Genomic DNA, 22,211 nt, shown 5'->3' on the forward strand with positions numbered 1-22,211 from the left:
ATTAAAGTATGGAGCCCCCCTTTATTAATTAAACATGTCCAAAGTGTGCAATAATATTTCTCTATCGCCTTCATTGGGGGACACAGGACCATGGGTGTATGCTGCTGTGACTAGGAGGCTGACACTAAGTGAACATAAAAAGAGTTAGCTCCTCCCTGGCAGTGTGCACCCTGAACCGGAGGCGGTACTATGGCAGTTTTTTGCTTAGTGTCGTAGGAGGCTGATGTGGGCCCATATCTCTGTGGGCCAACCTCAGCCTAGGCTATTTATTTTTTTCCGTTTTTTTTTTCAACTATACGGCGCCGCTCAGCGTTTCTCATCCTTTTTACACTTTTTATCTCTTCTGCAGGATTAAAGATCCCGCATCAGAGAGTATCCTCGCCTGCTCTGTCCATACAGAGCCTGGAATGCCAGGGTATCGTCCCCACTCGAGACACAGCCCTTATCCCCCTCCGGCCCCATGATACCACCCCAGGGGCTGATTGGGGTCCCACTCATTTACGTTTTATGGGCTTACTCCCCGTCGACCCCTATGGTACCGTCCCAAGGGGTGTTTCGGATGGAGACGGCGAGGAAACATCGCAAGCGCAGGAGCGCTCACAGCATCAGGCCTCCCCCAGCGTTCTCCCCTGTTTCACTGGGCCCAGGCAAAGGAGCACACACTGCAGCGCAGGAGCGCTCTGCAGTCTTCCACGCAGCCCCCCAGCAGCCTCCACTGGCACTTGCCAGCACAAGCCTGCACTCACCGGGGGCCTTCAGCAGCCAGGATGGGACCCAGGGACCTGGACACCGCGCAGGGACGCAGGTAAGCCCTGCTCCGCGCGCAGCGCTGCGCTCCCGGTGGCCGCCGCTCTCAAATTTAGTCCCCGGCTTCGGGCCTACATTAGGCCGGAGCTCTCCGCCCCCCTGTTTGCGCGCGCGCGTCTTTCGGGCCCGCCCCCCGCTTTTTCTGCCCAGCAACAGCAGATAGCATCCCTAACACGCCCCCTCAGTAAGAAAAAAAAAAAAAAAAAAGAGGCAAAAGAGCGCGTTTTCTTGCAAACGGCCCACCACAGCACAGGCAGACCACTGAGCAGCAGCATCTCTTTTGCGGTGGCTGCCCCCTGCTACTCTGAGCCTCCTGCTGACCCGGGGAGGACACAGACCTGGGTGAGTGCTGGTTCTGATTAGGACCAGCAACTTTTCTTACATTTTTTCTTCTCACTTTTTTCCTCCTATCTCCTGTCTCCTCCCTAGTGTCTCTAGTAGGAGCCCCCTGAGCAGCCATGCCTAACTCTTAAGTCCTCCCGATCCAAACAGGTCCCGTTCATAATGCATTTTGCGTGCTCGTCCTGCAACGAAAAATTCTCCCAAGGCCAGGCTACCCCCCTCTGCGCAGCTTGCGTCCCTGACCCACAGCCCACGCAGATGCCCCAGACGCTGCCGACACCCCCATCCCACTCGCTACTGCAGCAGTACAGGATGCACCGAGCCCCAATGCGCTCCCTCCCCCGGAGTGGCTGACTTCTCTCTCCCAGTTGGTGGATTCCCTGTCGAGGGCGTCTCAGACCATCGCGCAGGCTTTGCAGTCACTCCCTACGCTCAGCCATGCCACGCAGGTCCAGCCGTCGCAGGGTGACAGTCGGTCTGACCCAGAACCGACTACGGGAGCGCGGAAGCGGACCCGCACGGTCTCGTCTTACGATTCCTCCCAGAGGTCTCTCTCCCCTCCAAGGCCCGAGAGCCACTCGTCTCCGAGACCGTGTGATGATTCAGGGAAAGAGTCGGATGCAGCCTCCCTTATGGACTCGGATCAGGCAGCCGACGTCAGGCGTATGGTGGACAGCCTGGTCGACGCGGTGAATACGATGCTGAAGCTACAGCCTGACTGCCACCACCCAGAGCTCACAGGTATCTTTCAAACGACTTAAGCGTGTTCACAGGTATTTCTGCAATCATCCGGAGTTCGCTGAGATCTTACGCCAGCACAGACAGCAACCGGACAAGACGTTCAACAACGGTAAGTCTATTGATTTACACTATCCCTTCCCCGAAGATCTCAGGAAGGAATGGGCGGGCTCACCGGTGGTCGACCCTCCGGTCTCCCGTCTGGCCTCGCATACAGTTCTATCTCTGCCGCAGGGAACATCGCTCCGTGATGCCACGGACCGTAACATCGAGAGATTTGCCCATTCGGCTTTTGAGGCGGCAGGCGTGGCACTGTCTCCGGCCTTCGCCGCCGTCTGGGTAGCTAAGGCCATGGTGACCTGGGCCGACACCCTCCGCAGAGGGCTTCGCTCGCAGTCGGGCGATCCCGAGCTTGTCAACATGGCTGCACAGATTGCCCTGGCGGGTGAGTACATCATTAACGCATCTCTGTCTACAGCCAATTGCGCAGCACAAGCGGCCAGCAACACGGTGGCAATCCGCCGGGCAGTCTGGCTCAGAGCCTGGAATGCAGACGCGGCTTCAAAGAAATCACTTACCACCCTCCCGTTTGCAGGAGGCCGACTGTTTGGGGACAGGCTCGATCAGATTATCACCGAGGCTACGGGAGGAAAGAGCACCTTCCTTCCACAGCTGAGACCAAGGCGTTTCCCACGCCGCCAGCCGACCTCAGGTTTTCGCACCTTTCGCAGCTTCAGTTCCCCGGCACAGCCTAGGAGGAACAGATCCCCGCAGAGAAGCAGGAAGAACCCGTCTTTCAAAACAAATCCCTCCTGGCGTTCCAGACCACGCCAGCCTGCCAAACCAGCATCTAAATCTCAGCGATACTCCTCGAAATGACTCCTGGTCTTCGCGCGTCAGCGCAGACCAGGTGGGGGGGCGCCTTTCTCTGTTCCAACATGTCTGGCTCCCTTTGATCACAGACGCTTGGGTCAGAGAAATCCTAGTCTCGGGTTACAAGATAGAATTTACGTCAATTCCTCCAAGCCGCTTCTTTCTTTCCCATCCTCCCGAGTCGGACGCGCGAGCTCGCCCCTTTTTTCGCGCCATCAAATCTCTGCACCGCTCAGGGGTCGTGATTCCGGTTCCAGATTCGGAGCGGTTCAGAGGAGTTTACTCCAACCTCTTCGTTGTCCCCAAGAAGGATGGCACTGTGCGCCCTGTTCTCGACTTCAAGATCCTCAACAGGTACGTCAGAACTCGAAGATTTCGCATGGAGTCCCTCCGATCAGTGATTGCCTCCATGGAGGTCGGCGAATTCCTCGCCTCTCTGGACATACAGGACGCATATCTGCATATCCCAATTGCACACCAGCACCAAAGATTCCTACGCTTTGCCGTAGCACACGATCATTATCAGTTCACTGCCCTACCGTTTGGTCTTGCTTCCGCGCCTCGAGTGTTCACGAAAGTCATGGCCGCTGCCATGTCGATCCTGCACTCCAGAGGTGTTTTGGTAATTCCATACCTGGACGACTTACTGATCAAGGGGTCCTCTTTCAACGACTGTCGTCTAAGTGTCCAGATCACCATCGACACTATCCCGTCTCGGTTGGCTCATCAATCGGAAGAAGTCCTCGTTGACCCCGGCTCACCGGATTACCTTCCTAGGCATGGAGTTCAATACCATCCAAGGACGCGTGTTCCTTCCGCAGGAAAAGATTGTCTCCCTCCAGAAAGACGTCCAGACCCTCCTCCACTCCAGGGCGGTGTCCATACGATTTGGTATGAGGGCACTAGGTTGGATGGTGGCGGCAATAGAGGCGGTTCCGTTTGCCCGCTTCCACCTTCGCCCTCTTCAGCTATTCCTGCTGCACAATTGGGACAAGTCTCTATTCACCTTGGATCGCAAGATACGTTTGTCCCCGAAAGTCCGCCACTCGCTGCGCTGGTGGACCAACAGGCAGAATCTCGCCAAAGGAACGTCGTTCTTACCAGTGCACTGGAAGACGGTCACCACCGATGCCAGCCTTCTGGGCTGGGGAGCGGTCTTCCAGCACCACACAGCTCACGGTCAGTGGTCCTACCAGGAAAGCCGGCTCCCGATCAATGTTTTGGAGATCAGAGCAGTCCTACGAGCCCTGCAAGATTTTCAACACCTTCTCCAAGGGTCTCCAATCAGGATACAATCGGACAACGCCACGGCGGTGGCATACATCAATCATCAGAGCGGCACGAGGAGCGTCATGGCGATGAGAGAGGTGAAGAGGATCATACAGTGGACAGAGTCTCACAACGCCAGGATCTCCGCGGTACATATCCCCGGCGCGGAAAATTGGGCGGCCGACTACCTCAGCAGACAGGGTCTGGCGTCGGGCGAATGGTCTCTAAACAGAGAGGTTTTCGAGCAGATTTGCCACAGGTGGGGGACTCTGGATGTGGACCTGATGGCCTCGCGGTTCAACAATCAAGTTCCACAGTTCATATCCCGCTACCACGACCAGCAGGCGCTAGGAGTCGACGCCCTCATTCTTCCGTGGAAACAGTTCAGACTACCGTTCATCTTTCCGCCGTTGCCACTGATTCCAAGAGTCCTCAAGAAAATCAAGGCAGAGGGCATTCCGGTGATTCTCATCGCTCCAGAATGGCCCAGGCGAGCATGGTTCGCAGAACTCGCACAGCTCGTCGCAGACACCCCATGGCGGCTTCCAGATCGGCCGGACCTGCTGTCTCAGGGTCCGCTCTTCCATCAAAATTCAGGGGTTCTCAATTTGACGGCATGGCTCTTGAATCCTGGCTGTTAGCCCAGTCAGTGTTTGCTCCAGAAGTGATTCAGACTATGATTAGGGCTCGAAAGCCCTCATCGTCGAAGATCTACTACCGGACCTGGAAGGCTTTTTTTCAGTGGTGCGAGGTCAACGGCAATCTCTCCCCGCTAGTTTTTTCACTACCGACGCTTCTAGCGTTCCTTCAGGCAGGGTTGCAAGCGGGTCTCTCGCTGGCAACCATCAAGGGGCAGGTTTCGGCTTTGTCTGTTCTTTTCCAAAGAAACCTAGCATCACGTCCGCAGGTCAAGACGTTCATCCAAGGAGTCGCTCATCTGAATCCGCCCTATCGGGCTCCGCTAGAACCATGGGATCTTAATCTAGTTTTAGGATCCCTCCAACTGGCTCCCTTTGAACCACTCAGAGAATCTTCATTCTCACACTTATCCTGGAAAGTGGTCTTTTTGGTGGCGGTCACTTCAATCAGGAGAACGTCCGAACTGGCAGCTCTGTCGTGCCACTCACCTTTTATGGTTTTTCACCAGGACAAGGTTGTCCTGCGCCCGTCTCCGGAGTTCCTGCCGAAGGTGGTGTCTCCTTTTCACCTGAATGAGGAGATCGTCCTTCCATCTTTTTGTCCGGCACCCACTCACTCCTTGGAAAGGTCACTACACACTCTGGACTTAGTACGAGCGCTCAGGACTTACGTCTCGAGAACTGCGCCTTTCCGCAAATTAGACAACCTGTTCGTCCTGCCTGCTGGTTCCAATAAGGGCATGCCGGTGTCCAAAGGCTACCATTGCCAGATGGATCAGATCAGCCATTGCGGAGTCCTACCGAGTCAGGGACAAGTCCCCTCCGAGGGGAGTAAGAGCCCATTCCACCCGGGCAGTTGGGGCGTCTTGGGCAATCAGACACCAGGCTTCATCCGAGCAAGTCTGCAAAGCCGCAACGTGGTCCAGTCTTCATACCTTGACCAGGTTTTACAGGGTCCACACCCAGGCATCAGCAGATGCCTGCCTTGGGAGAAAGGTGTTGCAGACGGCCGTCGCACACCTCTAAAAAGGTAGTAAACATTTGTACAGAGCGTTCCCACAGAATTTGTTGTTTGCTTTGGTTCTGTAGGACGGCTTATGTACCCACCCAGGGACTGCTTTTGGACGTCCCATGGTCCTGTGTCCCCCAATGAAGGCAATAGAGAAAGAAGGATTTTTGTGTACTCACCGTAAAATCTCTTTCTCTGAGTCTTCATTGGGGGACACAGCACCCACCCTGTTTGGATTGTGAGGTCTTCCTTTACCGGATGTTTCCCGATGTTGTTTGCGGGTCACCTTTGTTTCCATCCGGCTACTGTATATTTACGTGCCCATAAGGCACTGTTTTTTTCAACACACATTTTTCTCTTGTATTACATTGTTTAGTTATGGTTGTTCAAGGCTCTCCTACTACTGCTTTTACACAAAACTGGCATAGTACCGCCTCCGGCTCAGGGTGTACACTGCCAGGGAGGAGCTAACTCTTTTTATGTTCACTTAGTGTCAGCCTCCTAGTCACAGCAGCATACACCCATGGTCCTGTGTCCCCCAATGAAGACTCAGAGAAAGATTTTACGGTGAGTACACAAAAATCCTTCTTTTCTTCTAACTACGCCCTGAGGTGTCGTAAAGTAAAGTTAAGCAGACAGTGCACCGACACCATCCCTCAGCGACACCATCCCTCAGCGACACCATCCCTCAGCGACACCGACACCACCCCTCACCGACACCATCCCTCACCGACACCATCCCTCACCGACACCATCCCTCACCGACACCATCCCTCACCGACACCATCCCTCACCGACACCATCCCTCACAGACACCATCCCTCACAGACACCATCCCTCACAGACACCATCCCTCACAGACACCATCCCTCACCTTGACCGTGGCCACCGCAGGCCCGCTGCACGTCTTATTCAGATTTCCCCGGCACTCCATCTTCATTTCTAGCTGTTCCTCTCTATTCACGTAAAGTTTGGGGATTGTATCCAGCATTTCACTGTCCAAGGCCACTTGCTGGGACTCCCGCATGGAAGCCGTTCTGCAATGACAGGGACAATTCAAGTCCTAGATCGTATTATCAATGTCTAAGGGGGCGAGAGTTACCTACACCGGTGTGATGAATACTTATTGTCTCCCCTAGTGGTGACTACATAAAGCCAATGCACCATCAGATATTAAAAGGGACGGGTCATCAGAAAATGTCCTATTGTTTATCAGGTTATTATGTTACATGGAGGAGACTTTTTTTTTTCACTTTTCCAATCTGTAATGAAACAAAAACAAACAACCCTGCAGTTTTCACACTGGGCACTAGGCGCAACACTAGACTCATATTTTCTGTTCTGTAACGCAGCATCCACCATTCACAATAGGTGATGCCAAAGCTCTCCTCCTCCTCCTCATCTACCATGACTGATAGAGGCACTGTGAGGAGGTGAACTGGGGATCTTATGTTATCTACTGTAAATAGAGGTGTTATCAGTCACTGTACAGGCGGGGAAGAGGTGAGTTGTGACAAGACCTATTGCAAATGGTGGATAAATGGTGACTCTGTTATCAGTCATTGTACAGGAGTGGTAGGAGGGGAGCTATGACATTTCCTATTGTGAATGGGGGGATTCTATGTTAACCCCTCTATATACTGTAGATATCAGTCATTGTACAGGAGTGGGAGGAGGTGAGCTGTGACATCACCTATTGTGAATGGTGAATCCTGTGTTATCTATAGTATATAGAGGTGTTATCAGTTATTGTACAGGAGTGAGAGGAGGTGAGCTGTGACATCACCTATTGTGAATGGTGGATCCTGTGTTATCAGTCATTGTACAGGAGTGGGAGGAGGTGAGCTGTGACATTTCCTATTGTGAAAGGGGGGTCCTGTGTTATCTACTATATATAGAGGTGTTATAAGTCATTATACAGGGGGAGGAGGTGAGCTATGACATCACCTATTGTGAACGGTGGATCCTGCGTTATCTACCGTATACAGAGGTGTTATCAGTCATGGGAAAGGAGGAGGAGGTGAGCTGTGAAATCATCTACTGAAGGAGGAGGTGACCCGTGTTATCTACTATATATAGAGGTGATATAAAGCATTGTTTTTTTTTTAAACCATACATTTTTATTAATAAAATGTGTCAAGTATTACATCATATTGACAATAAATTCTCAACAGTCAACACAATAATAAAGGGATTGGTGATATAAGTCATTGTACAGGGGAAGGTGACATCACCTGTTGTGAATACTGCCTTCTGTGTTATCAATCACTGTACAGGAGGGGAAGGATGAGGTGAGCTGTGACACTACCTGTTGTGAATGGCAGTTCCTGTGTTATCTATCGTATATAGAGGTGTTATCAGTCATTGTACAGGAGGAAGAGGTGAGCTGTGAAATCACCTATTCTGAATGGCGGGTCCGGTGTTATCTACTGTATATAGAAGTGTTATCAGTCACTGAACAGGAGGGGAAGGATGAGGTGAGCTGTGACACCTGTTGTGAATGGTGGGGCCTGTGTTATCTACCGTGTATAGAGGTGTTGTCCATCATTGTACAGGAGAAGGAGGTGAGCTGTGACATCACCTGTTGTGAAGAGTGGCTTTTGTGTTATCAATCACTGTACAAGAGTGGGAGGATGGGGTGAGCTGTGACACTATCTGTTGTGAATGGCGGGTCCTGTGTTATCTACTGTATATAGAAGTGATATCAGTGATTGTACAGGGAGAGAAGGTGAGCTGTGACATCACCTATTGTGCTGGTAGGTTTGGTGATAACACCTCTATATAAAAGTAGATAAAATGATCCAACACGTACGACAGGTGACGGTCACAGCTCACTTTTTCCACCTAACTGGATAATGACCTTTGCCTAGATGAGAGCATGCTCAGATAACGCTTCTATACAAAAAGGGTCAGTCTATTGCTCCAAATCTCTATGTAAAGAACAGAAAGTGGGACTATTACTGTGAAAACTGAACAGATCAGTGTCTGATGAATATCATTAACTGCGACAATGCAGGGTATTTACAGCTTTATATTGAAAAAAAGGGAACACCGATCACAATAAAGATATTAGAAGAAATGAATCAGCGCAAGAATATAAGACATATTTAGAAAAAAAAATGGTATGTAAAGCGTGATTGTTCACAGACAACTACAGGCATGCTACATCCGTGGCCCTTACTTGGCGTGCTGCTGCAGGACGGTCAGATCTTTGTGCACTAGTTTCATGGCATCCTGGGTGTTGATATAACATGAAGGCGGAATGACGGAAACAGGAGGTTTCATCAGCTGCAGGGTGATGCCCGGGCAGGGGGCCGGATGCTTCTTCAGGTTCAGAATGATTCTCTCTTTAGCAGCTGAGGTGATAAATGTGACAATTGTGAAATTGGGATTATAAAATCGGGAAAAAAAAAATGACTTAAAAGCAATCTGTCAGCAGGTATTTGCTATTTATTCTAAGAGAGGAATGAGATAGGAACAGAGAGCTTCAGATTTGTCACTTATTTGGCTGTGTGCTGTAGTTACAATACAATCAGTGTTTTATCAGCAAGAGATTATCACTGCAGGTCTAGGTCTCGCATGCAGACCAGTCCAGCTGTTAAGGACGGGACCCAAACGGTACCTCTAGATCTGACTGCTGTTTCAAATTATATTGTCGCGTGTGCACAACGAGAAAGAATAACAATTAGTTGAATCAATTATGACTCTCTCTCTCTCACGACAGACACTGGGCAACTGGCTCTCTTTATTCTTAGACAAAGCCCCTATAGGACCAAGAAGTAAAGGGGCGTAAACAAAAGTTTAGTCCAATCAAGTATCGTAGGTCGGGGCTTCATGACGTATAGAAATTAGCATAGTCTCTTCTTGATTGGTCAGTCCAGGCTTAGCAATTCCTTTGTTCATCATCCCGGGTGTAGACAGGATATGGCAGCCATCTTCAAGTTACATATACTGATCTATACTGCGTTAAGGAAAATACACTGAATATGCATATATACGTATTAGTAAAAAGAACAAAGACATGCATAAATATGTGCGTTAGTTTACATCTACTAAACTATATACCTGAGTCTATGAAATGGCTGAATTAAGTATTTTTGGATACTCAATTCTTATCCTCAACACAGCTAATCTGGGTAACCCCGTCCCCACCACTGATTGGCAGCTGACAATGCACAGTGTACCCAGGAAGCTTCCAATCAAGGGTGAGGGCGGAGTTATACAGAGCACAGCATTCTGAGCACTGCTATATCTACAGCAGAGAAAACAGGGATTCTATGAAAACTGTACCAAGCAGTCCAGTAAGCGATATATCACTGGAATCAGGGTCTCTGCATCTACATCATGCTGCGCTCAGATTGCATAACAAAAAACTGGTGACAGATTGTCTTTAATCTTAGGTAATTAATAATAGTTTGCATTTTGTGTAAAGAGCGCTATATTTATCACGACTATGGAAAAACTATTTAATCTAGCACATATGTGATCAATGAGAAGGGAAAGCAAATCTAAAACAGGGCTCAAATCACACATGCAGTTTGTGGTGCAGTTTTTTTTAGCCAAAGGAGTGGATACAAGATTGAGGCCATATGGTGATATGTTTTGTGTCAGGAGACTTGTCTGAGACTATTTTACATCAGACGAGTTGCATGCAACACAGAATCCAACCGATATGGAAACATTTGGGATTCTGTGTCAGTCGGGGTAGGTCGCTCTGAGACACCGTAGGACATCACGTGTTACCAATTACCATGCAGATCTAGTCTTACAGGAGTGGGAAATGTAAAAGGAAAGACTTATCAAATCTGCATGTGTGATTGTAGCACATGAGGGTCCGTGACCCCCTGGAAGATGTCAGCTCTGAAAAGCTGCAGAGCATGAAGCATGACAGAAGGACAATTTGTGTTATAGTACCTAATGATGGGGATGGGATGTCCACGGTCACGGCTGGAGTCAGCAAACTCGTGTCCATCTCTACCTTGATTTGGTTCCATCCATTTACACATTCTTGGATTTCAAATATGATTCGCTCCATGTTAATGAATTCCATCCACAGATTCTAGGGAATGAGAATAAAAGTGGGATAAAAAAACAAACAAACAGGTCATCAACGTTTATCGGTCTACCATTCTGGGTGCTGCAGCTCAACTACCATTGACGTGAACGGCCAATATGCAACGTGATTCCCGCTCTGCACATGTTGTATATCTGGCAAAACAACTCATCATTGGATCTGATATTGATATTGATGACATGTCGTATGTACAGGCTGGGCCGACGTCAGCACCCGACGCACCCAGGCAAGTACTGGGACCCTGGACAACCAGTGGGGGGCTCACTTACTGTCAGCAGGAGCAGGTCACCATCTTTCCTGCGGCCCCAGGGCAGATTTCTGGGAACCGCAGTACTCGTGTAAGCAGCTGCACTTTGCTGGCTGCCGGCCCTTTAAACTCGCCAAGCATGCGGCTGCAGCATTCACTGCTGAACGCTGTGTGCAAATGCATGCACTGCACTGTAAGACAGGGGCTCTCCCACAGATGAAGAGGAACAGCTGAATGCCCCCCACAAAAGTGCATGCCCCCCCCAGTAATGTGCATGTCCCACCAGTAATGTGCATGTCCCCCCCAGTAATGTGCATGTCCCACCAGTAATGTGCATGTCCCCCCCAGTGATGTGCATGTCCCCCCCAGTAATGTGCATGTCCCCCCCAGTAATGTGCATGTCCCCCCCAGTAATGTGCATGTCCCACCAGTAATGTGCATGTCCCACCAGTAATGTGCATGCCCCCCAGTAATGTGCATATCCCCCCAGTAATGTGCATGTCCTCCCCAGTAATGTGCATGTCCTCCCCAGTAATGTGCATGTCCTCCCCAGTAATGTGCATGCCCCCCCAGTAATGTGCATGCCCCCCCAGTAATGTGCATGTCCCACCAGTAATGTGCATGTCCTCCCCAGTAATGTGCATGTCCTCCCCAGTAATGAGCATGTCCTCCCCAGTAATGTGCATGCCCACCCCCAGTAATGTGCATGCCCACCACCAGTAATGTGCATGTCCTCCCCAGTAATGTGCATGTCCTCCCCAGTAATGTGCATGTCCCACCAGTAATGTGCATGTCCCACCAGTAATGTGCATGTCCTCCCCAGTAATGTGCATGTCCTCCCCAGTAATGTGCATGTCCTCCCCAGTAATGTGCATGCCCACCCCCAGTAATGTGCATGCCCACCACCAGTAATGTGCATGTCCTCCCCAGTAATGTGCATGTCCCCCCCCAGTAATGTGCATGCCCACCCCCAGTAATGTGCATGCCCACCCCCAGTAATGTGTATGTCCCCCCCAGTAATGTGCATGTCCCCCCAGTAATGTGCATGTCCCCCCCCCAGTAATGTGCATGTCCCCCCCAGTAATGTGCATGTCCCCCCCGTAATGTGTATGTCCCCCCTAGTAATGTGTATGTCCCCCCCAGTAATGTGTATGTCCCCCCCCCGTAATGTGTATGTCCCCCCTAGTAATGTGTATGTCCCCCCCAGTAATGTGTATGTCCCCCCAGTAATGTGTATGTCCTGTTATGTATTTTCCCCAGCCTCCCCTGTGATGCATTTGCCCTCAGCCCCTCCTGTGATGGATACACTGTAGCTCCCATGTCTTCTGTGTTGGATATACAGAAGTGTCAGTGTGAACTGTGAGCGGGCTTGTCTACTAGCAATGACGTTGCCGGGCCGGCACACAAAAGAATTAATGTGCAGTGGCGGCCCATATGCGTCACTACTAGCAGACACTGATTCATAGTGCACTGTGCAAAGCCATGTCTGTTAAAGTGACGGCATTCAAGCAGCGCGCTCTGCACAGCCACATGCCCGGGAGATGCCTCTCAGGAGACAAGCGGGGGGCAGGTGAGGAGAATGCTGCCGCCTTCCCCATATTAATAATATCTCTAATGTGTCCCGTGTGTGCATGTATGATGTGTGTTTATGTATGTCAGTGTGCTTGCCTGTTTATAGATTTATGTCTCTTTCTATGTATTTTTGTGAATTTGTCTATGTGTATGTCTGTTTGTGCATGGGGCCTACTCCTTGAAAACCTGGAGCCGGCCCTATATACAGGCCATCAATATCATATACTTGGAAAAAGAAGATTTTGGGTACTCACCATAAAATCTTTTTTGGAGCCTTTATTGGGGAACACAGGACACAATAGGTACTGTCCCTCCAAATGAAGCGATAAAGAAATCTTTCTGGTTGTTGTTTCTCTTTAAATAATTTCTTACCTGCTCATTACGTAAGATCTTAGCCAGTCGGTGAGGGTCGTACTGCTTGGGAAGGGATGGAATATACACTTCTGCTTTCTGCAGCTTATCATCGTCAAGCCAAACAATGAACACGTTAAATAATCTATAAAAAAGATAAATACATAAATTTAAAAAAAAAAAAAAAAAAAAAAAAAGTCTTGAGATCTCATATTCTGCATTAATAATTGCCAATCACATCTCCCTTTTTGATTAACATGGGAACATACCTTTCTATGATCACACCATATGCAAACATTCTGGCCTCTATGTGTTGAGGACAAGAATTGAGTATACAAAAATACTTAATTCAGCCATTTCATAGACTCAGGTATATAGTTCAGTAAGATGTAAACTAACACACATATCTATGCATGTCTTTGTTCTCTTTTACTAATACGTTTATATAGGTATATTGCATATTCAGTGTACTCTCCCTTAAAACAATAATATATATATATATATATATATATATATATATATATATATATATATATATATATATATATATATATATATATATATCTCAGCACATGTATTCTCAAAGATGGCTGCCGTATCCTGTTTGCACCCGAGACAGATGGACAAAAGAAATAAAAGAAATCCTGGAGTCTGGACTGTCCAATCAAAGATCGGATATGCAGATCATATACGTCATGAAGCCCCAACCTACGATACTTGATTGGACTAAAACGTTTGTTTACACCCCCTTACTACTCGGTTTAGGGTTTTTTCAAATAATAAAGACCACTTGGTCAGTGCCAATCATGGAGATAGATGTAACTGACTTGCTGTCCCTTTATTCTTCATTCTCGTGTGCACACATGACATTATGATTAGAAACAGCAGTCAGATCCCGAGAGACCTTTTGAGTCTCACCATCATCGTCGTCATTTTAACCCTGACAGTTGGCGCCCAACGTGGGGCCACCGAGAAGGGTGAGTCAGATCTTCCATTTTCCGGACGTCTGGGGGCTATTCCACAAGTATCCAGGTGTTGCTCGATATCGAGGACTTGATCACCCTCCGTTCCGTGGTAAGCATCATATACATTGTGTGTGCTGTTTTACCTGTGGTTCGAGAGACACCTGGCGAAAGGGGGTGGTCACTAGCCCGGAGAATGGTAGTGCACCGGAGACCCAACGGTGTGACTGTCACTCGCCGGTGACCTAGAGAAGGACCCAGCCCCCATAGGTCCTAGGCGTAGGTTTTAAAGGATCTGACTGTCTGTATTTCTGAGTTGTAAACGGGGCTTTTAGCTTCATAGATAGCTTGTAGATTCTATGCTCTGATTTAGTTCTCAAAGAGTTAATTGCCTGCTGCTTGGAGCGAAAAGGCAGAGGGAAGAAAAGGAGCCTGCAGACGCAGCTGCTTTGTTCTGTGGAGGAGAAAAAGGTGGGGTCACTCATTCACGCAGCTACATTCTTTCGCTGAGCGGGCAGACGGAGGGGGAGTGTAGAAGCCCACAGAAGCAGCCTGCATTTCTACACTGTGAACAAGGGAAGCAAGGGGGGTTAGTGAATTACCCATCCCTGCTAGGAGTGAAGAGGCAGAGACAGTGCAGCTCTTTGGAGTGAGGAGAAAGGAGGGGTCAGTGGGCTAACATACAGGACGTAGCAGCAGCCTTTGTGTAGTAAAGCAAACGAAGGAGTTGTAGTGATTTGAAAGAAAGAGAAGTGCTATTTTGTTTGGATTAGAGAGAAATTAACTGGTTTATGCGTTTTTTTCACTATCTTGTAATTGATGGTTTGTTTTTGGAACAGAGAGATAAGGGAATCGGCGTTTCCCCCAGTGTTTTTTTTAACACATCGATTTCTGTGTTTTATAGCTGGATAGGAACACGTGGAGAATGGTATTAGTATCCACGTGTTAGACGCTGGAAATGTGCGTCCTCTTACACGGGAAAGAGGGGGAGGGATTCTGGTGGTGGAGAAAAGTGTTTTGAATCAGCGTATTTCCCTGAGTATTAACTCATGCACTGTTATGTAAGAAGCCAGAAAAAATAGGAACGTACGAGGAACGATTTTGTATTCGTACGTTGGACGTCTAAGTGTGTCCTTATTGCATAACAGGGAGGAGGGAAAAAGGGTTCAGTTGGAACCGGCCGGTCCAATTAGAGCATTGTATAATCTGTTCAAGAAGAGATTGTTTATAGTAGGAGCTGAGAACGCTGTCGCCCTAGTTACAAAAAAAGAGAGAGCGGAAAAATCTATGAAAGATTGTAAAAAAAAAAAAAGTTGTGTAAAATCGTTGGACTACCACTAGATGGCAGGCTGCAACCCATGTACTGAAGTTCAGATTAATCTCCAGTGAGGGTATACTGGAGGACAAAGACCCTATTCACTGTGTGTTGCTGTTTGTAGAATCACTAAATGTTTTTCTCCAGCTGTGCCTCATTGTTCTCCTTTAAAAGTCATTCATATCTGGTACTAATGAAATCTCTCCTTTGTATGCTGGAATGCAAATTGGTTTACAGGCACTAAAAGTAACACCACTGGTTTACTACGTAGTTCCAGCCACTCCCAGTACACCCAGGGAGTCACAACATGGATGCTACACCCGGAAGTGAGGTGCCTGGAACTTCCTGTGGCGGCCATCTTGCTGCACCTCTGATGGCAGTACACCTCATAAGCCACGCCCCTCGCAATGGCTCTTTGTCCAAAGTTCTCCACCCATCCCCGGTGGGAGGTGTTCTCTGGTATATATAACTAACACATTTGAATAAGTATAAACAGTATATTTGTTTACTCAGCTATCCCATAAATGCAAGTCAAAGATAAGTAAGTGAAACTTTTACAGAATTGATGAATAGAAAGATATCTGTTCATATAAAATCAATTGGTATTTTAGAAGTCCTGCAGCATTATATCAAAATAAAATAGAGGAAGGTAAATATATTTCTTTGTACTGTGTTAGTTAATTTAAAACAAAAATTGTAAACGACTTACCCCCACTGATGTCAAAATGTATCAAATCCATTTGTAAAAAGAAATAAGGAAAAATGTATAATGCATCCAATGTAGATGTGGGAAATGGATGTGTTCACTGCTACGTCTTTGTTAGAAAAAAAGTCATCTTTTGTTATTTTTCATCTCTCGCTTTTAAGAGATAAGGATGGAATGTGTCTTTCCCCAATAGTGACTTTGGTTTAACCCTTAGAGTTCAGGATTTCCCATTTTTTAGTTTACTGCTTATACCTGAATAGGGAATATTAGATTTCATGGGATGTGCGATTTAATTTCTGTGTTGTTTTGTTTGTTAATGGCGATTTATTCGAACAATATATTTTTATTTTGTGACTCTATTATCTTTTCTGTTTTTACGATTATTTCTAAACAATTTCTATATTTTTGCAGGTTAGTCGTCCAGTTCCAGTTGTCATTTAATCACGTCTCATTTATTTCTGTTATGAAAGGTTTTTTGTTTCTTTATGGATACAGTGTTTATCGTAAGGTTTTAAAATTCCCCAGCAATGTATATTGTTGTAAGATATAGGTTATTTTCAGTGTTTGTTCATTTTTAGTTTTAGTATGTAGCTAATTTATTACCTGCTGTTTTATTTTTCTTTTAGGGAATACCAGCATAAATATTCAGAATTTTGTTACATTGGTAAATAAATACTCAATTAAACAAGGGGGGGCACGAAGGTAATAATTATATTCTCCAACAGTAGAGGGCGCAGCAGGCAAATTAGATAGGTTTTGAAGCTGATCCTTCCCCCGCAGGTTATGTTTATTTGTTTATTTATTTAGTATTTTCAGTCATGTTAAGTATAGATGACCACTAACTGTATTATGGCCAGAGTTAAAGTTATAAGAATGATCTAATGTATATTTTTTAGTTTTTGTTTTTATAGATGGAACAAGATGTTGGTCGATTCTACACTGGATATGCTGCGGTTTGCACAACATGAGGTAGTCTAAATTCGACCACTCCCTCCAATCCTATGGGTACAGGAGGCAGTGCCGCATTAAATGCCCTCTCTAGATGGGTAGAACAGGAGTGGGTAAGAGTCTTTAGAGGTGTATGTAGGTTGTAGATTTTTTACGGTTGTCAAATGAATTAGGTATGCTGAAGAGAAAGTCTAGATCTGAGCTGATGGAATCGGATGGAGATCCCCGCACAGGTGCAGCTGACCAAGAAGCAGTGAACGGGCCTAGAGTTGAGGAGTCCTTTACCATGCATAAAGACCATGCCTCGGTGGCACCGGTCACGTCAGTAACTTCTGTCACTCCTTGTGTTCTTAAATCCCTACAGGAACAAGCAAAACAACAAGGAATGGAGTGTGACATGCAGGGAGCCAGCTGATTGAGGAAGGTCTGTGGATAAAGGGTGGTAAGCTTTCTCTGCCATGAGAGCTCTTCTTAATGATGGCCCAGGTAACATCTGTGAAAGACAATTGTCAGTGTGTGCTTTGGTGACACCAGGGTTCAGTACTCAGGTGGGCAGATTCACCCAGTCTTGTAAGACATGTTCCTAAAACGAAGTGAGAAAAAAAAGAGAATTTTGTTTACTTACCGTAAATTCTTTTTCTTATAGTTCCGTCTTGGGAGACCCAGACCTTGGGTGTATAGCTTCTGCCTCCGGAGGACACACAAAGTACTACACCTAAAAGGTGTAGCTCCTCCCTCTGAGCCTATACACCCCCTGGTGAACCAGTCACAACCAGTTTAGTGCAAAAGCTGAAGGAGAATAGCCACCCACAAGTAGAACAGAGCAAGAGCCGGAACAACCGGAGACTCTGTTCACGACAACAGCATGTGAAAACACACGGAACAAGGAAATTGCCAACAGGCAACAGGGAGGGTGCTGGGTCTCCCAAGACGGAACTATAAGAAAAAGAATTTACGGTAAGTAAACAAAATTCTCTTTTTCTTTAACGTTCCTTTGGGAGACCCAGACCTTGGGACGTTCCAAAGCAGTCCCTAGGTGGGAAATAAACAAAAAAACTAAGAAGTAGGCAGAAACCTAACTTCACAAATGGGCGACCGCCGCCTGAAGGATGCGTCTGCCCAAGCTCGCATCTGCCGAAGCATGAGCATGCACTTGGTAGTGCTTCGAGAAGGTATGCAGGCTAGCCCAAGTGGCAGCCTGACAGACTTGCTGAGCCGTAGCCTGGTGCCGAAAAGCCCAAGAGGCACCGACAGCCCTGGTCGAGTGCGCTTTGATCCCCGGCGGGGGAGGAGCCTGCGAACTTTGGTAGGCGTCCGAAATGGTCGACCTAATCCAATGGGCCATGGTCAGCTTAGAAGCAGGGAGGCCCTTGCGCCGACCTGTGGTTAGCACAAAAAGAGAGGCACACCGCCTAAGCGCAGCGGTGCGAGACACATAGATCCGGAGAGCACGCACCAGATCTAGAGTATGTAGAGCTTTTTCAAAGCGATGAACAGGGGCCGGACAGAAGGAAGGTAAGGTAATGTCCTGGTTAAGGTGGAAGGGAGAAACCACCTTAGGAAGAAAGTCAGGAGTCGGACGGAGAACCACCTTGTCTTGATGAAAGACTAAAAAGGGTGACTCCGAGGGGAGCGCAGCCAAATCAGAAACTCTCCTGAGAGAAGTTATAGCAACCAGAAAGGCCACTTTCTGTGAGAGACGATACAAAGAAACCTCCCTAAGGGGCTCAAAGGGGGGTTTCTGCAAGACCGTGAGAACCAAGTTAAGGTCCCAGGGGTCCAAGGGCCGCCAGTAAGGCGGGATGATGTGAGACGTGCCCTGCATGAAGGTGCGGACCTGAGCCAGCCGAGCGAGACGCCGCTGGAACAGGACTGACAGGGCCGAAACCTGTCCCTTGAGAGAGTTGAGGGACAGACCTAGCTGCAGACCGGACTGTAGAAAAAACAGAAGGGTCGGCAAGGAGAATGGCCAAGGAGAATGGCCGGTAGACCGACACCAGGACAGGAAAATTTTCCAAGTCCTGTGATAGATCTTAGCGGACGAAGACTTACGGGCCCGAGTCATAGTGGAGATGACTTCAGGGGGAATACCAGAAGCCGTCAAAATCCAGGACTCAAGAGCCACGCCGTCAATATGAGGGCCGCAGAATTCGGGCAGAAGAACGGACCTTGCGAGAGTAGGTCTGGACGGTCCGGGAGAGGCCACGGCATCTCTACGGACAGTTTGTAGCAGGTCCGGATACCAAGCTCCGCCTGGGCCAGTCCGGTGCAATGAGGATGACTCGACGACCCTCCATTCTGATCTTGCGCAGGACTCTGGGCAAGAGGGCTAGAGAGGGAAACACGTAGGACAGACGAAACTGGGACCAGTCCTGAACCAGAGCGTCCGCGGCGAAGGCCTGAGGATCGTGGGAGCGAGCCACGTAGACAGGAACTTTGTTGTTGTGACGGGATGCCATTAGGTCCACGTCCGGAGTGCCCCAATTGCGGCAGATCGACTGAAATACTGCCGGGTGCAGGGACCACTCGCCACCGTCCACGCTTTGACGGCTGAGATAATCTGCCTCCCAGTTGTCCACGCCTGGGATGTGGACTGCGGATATGGTGGACCTGGAGTCCTCCGCCCATTGAAGAATGCGGTGTACCTCCATCATTGCCAGGCGGCTGCGTGTCCCGCCTTGATGGTTGATGTAGGCAACCGCTGTCGCGTTGTCTGACTGGACTCGAATGTGCCTGCCCGCCAGCAGATGGTGAAATGCTAGGAGAGCTAGAAGTACGGCTCTGATTTCCAGCACATTGATTGAAAGGGCTGACTCGGACGGAGTCCAAGTGCCCTGTGCTCTGTGGTGGAGACATACCGCTCCCCAGCCGGATAGACTGGCATCCGTGGTGAGAATCACCCAGGATGGGGTCAGGAAGGAGCGCCCTTGACACAGGGAGAGGGGCCGAAGCCACCACTGAAGAGAGATCTTGGTCCGTGGCGACAGAGCCACTGACTTGTGTAAGGAGGAAGGCCGCTTGTCCCAACAGCGAAGAATGTCCAGCTGCAGGGGGCGCAGATGGAACTGGGCAAAGGGAACAGCCTCCATGGACGCCACCATTTGACCCAGCACCTGCATCAGACGCCTGAGGGTATAACGGCGGGGCCTCAGGAGAGAGCGCACCACCAACTGGAGTGACAGCTGTTTGTCTAGGGGCAACTTCACAAGTGCCGGCAGAGTCTCGAACTGCATCCCTAGGTACGTGAGACTCTGGGTCGGAGTCAAAGTGAATTTGGGAAGATTGACAAGCCACCCGAATTGGGCTAGAGTGCTGAGAGTGAGCGAGACACTACGCTGACAGTCTGCGCTGGATGGCGCTTTGACTAGAAGGTCGTCCAGGTAGGGGAGCACTGCCAACCCCTGAAGGTGCAGAACCGCAATCACGGCTGCCATGACCTTGGTGAAAACCCGAGGGGCCGTGGCTAACCCGAAGGGGAGAGCCATGAATTGGAAATGATCGTCTCCTATTGCAAAGCGTAGCCAACGCTAGTGTGAAACCGCAATGGGCACATGCAGATAGGCATCTCTGATGTCGATGGACGCCAGAAAATCCCCTTGGGTCATTGAGGCAATGACTGATCGCAGGGACTCCATGAGAAAGTGCCGCACCCGAACATGCTTGTTGAGAAGCTTGAGATCCAGGATGGGCCTGAAGGTACCGTTCTTTTTGGGAACTAGGAAGAGGTTTGAGTAGAAACCTCTGAACTGTTCCCGGGCGGGAACTGGTTCAACTACTACGTTGGCCTGCAAGGCTGCCACGCCCTGTGAAAAGACGGCGGCCCTGGAGCAGGGGGGAGTTGAGAGAAAAAATCTGTTTGGCGGGCTGGAAGAAAATTCTATCCTGTAGCCGTGAGAGATGATACAGTTAGGTCCAGAAATATTTGGACAGTGACACAATTTTCGCGAGTTGGGCTCTGCATGCCACCACATTGGATTTGAAATGAAACCTCTACAACAGAATTCAAGTGCAGATTGTAACGTTTAATTTGAAGGTTTGAACAAAAATATCTGATAGAAATTGTAGGAATTGTACACATTTCTTTACAAACACTCCACATTTTAGGAGGTCAAAAGTAATTGGACAAATAAACCAAACCCAAACAAAATATTTTTATTTTCAATATTTTGTTGCGAATCCTTTGGAGGCAATCACTGCCTTAAGTCTGGAACCCATGGACATCACCAAACGCTGGGTTTCCTCCTTCTTAATGCTTTGCCAGGCCTTTACAGCCGCAGCCTTCAGGTCTTGCTTGTTTGTGGGTCTTTCCGTCTTAAGTCTGGATTTGAGCAAGTGAAATGCATGCTCAATTGGGTTAAGATCTGGTGATTGACTTGGCCATTGCAGAATGTTCCACTTTTTTGCACTCATGAACTCCTGGGTAGCTTTGGCTGTATGCTTGGGGTCATTGTCCATCTGTACTATGAAGCGCCGTCCGATCAACTTTGCGGCATTTGGCTGAATCTGGGCTGAAAGTATATCCCGGTACACTTCAGAATTCATCCGGCTACTCTTGTCTGCTGTTATGTCATCAATAAACACAAGTGACCCAGTGCCATTGAAAGCTATGCATGCCCATGCCATCACGTTGCCTCCACCATGTTTTACAGAGGATGTGGTGTGCCTTGGATCATGTGCCGTTCCCTTTCTTCTCCAAACTTTTTTCTTCCCATCATTCTGGTACAGGTTGATCTTTGTCTCATCTGTCCATAGAATACTTTTTCAGAACTGAGCTGGCTTCATGAGGTGTTTTTCAGCAAATTTAACTCTGGCCTGTCTATTTTTGGAATTGATGAATGGTTTGCATCTAGATGTGAACCCTTTGTATTTACTTTCATGGAGTCTTCTCTTTACTGTTGACATAGAGACAGATACACCTACTTCACTGAGAGTGTTCTGGAATTCAGTTGATGTTGTGAACGGGTTCTTCTTCACCAAAGAAAGTATGCGGCGATCATCCACCACTGTTGTCATCCGTGGACGCCCAGGCCTTTTTGAGTTCCCAAGCTCACCAGTCAATTCCTTTTTTCTCAGAATGTACCCGACTGTTGATTTTGCTACTCCAAGCATGTCTGCTATCTCTCTGATGGATTTTTTCTTTTTTTTCAGCCTCAGGATGTTCTGCTTCACCTCAATTGAGAGTTCCTTAGACCGCATGTTGTCTGGTCACAGCAACAGCTTCCAAATGCAAAACCACACACCTGTAATCAACCCCAGACCTTTTAACTACTTCATTGATTACAGGTTAACGAGGGAGACGCCTTCAGAGTTAATTGCAGCCCTTAGAGTCCCTTGTCCAATTACTTTTGGTCCCTTGAAAA

The 22,211-nt window shown here is 48.3% G+C and overlaps 1 protein-coding gene across 1 annotated transcript in view; it reads right to left on the reverse strand.

Annotated features, from left to right (window-relative positions):
• The window catches only part of EPG5 (ectopic P-granules 5 autophagy tethering factor), a 272,060-nt gene that overhangs the window by 85,489 nt on the left and 164,360 nt on the right, over window positions 1-22,211 (reverse strand). The window contains exons 24-27 of the mRNA XM_075327440.1: window positions 12,942-13,065; window positions 10,591-10,735; window positions 8,858-9,032; window positions 6,551-6,713 (exon numbers count right to left, since the gene is read on the reverse strand). Of these exons, the coding sequence (XP_075183555.1) occupies window positions 6,551-6,713; window positions 8,858-9,032; window positions 10,591-10,735; window positions 12,942-13,065 (607 nt within the window). The remainder of the gene's footprint in view (window positions 1-6,550; window positions 6,714-8,857; window positions 9,033-10,590; window positions 10,736-12,941; window positions 13,066-22,211) is intronic.

Source organism: Anomaloglossus baeobatrachus, chromosome 1 (genome assembly GCF_048569485.1).
Source record: "Anomaloglossus baeobatrachus isolate aAnoBae1 chromosome 1, aAnoBae1.hap1, whole genome shotgun sequence".
In the NCBI taxonomy this organism is placed as follows: Eukaryota; Metazoa; Chordata; class Amphibia; order Anura; family Aromobatidae; genus Anomaloglossus; species Anomaloglossus baeobatrachus.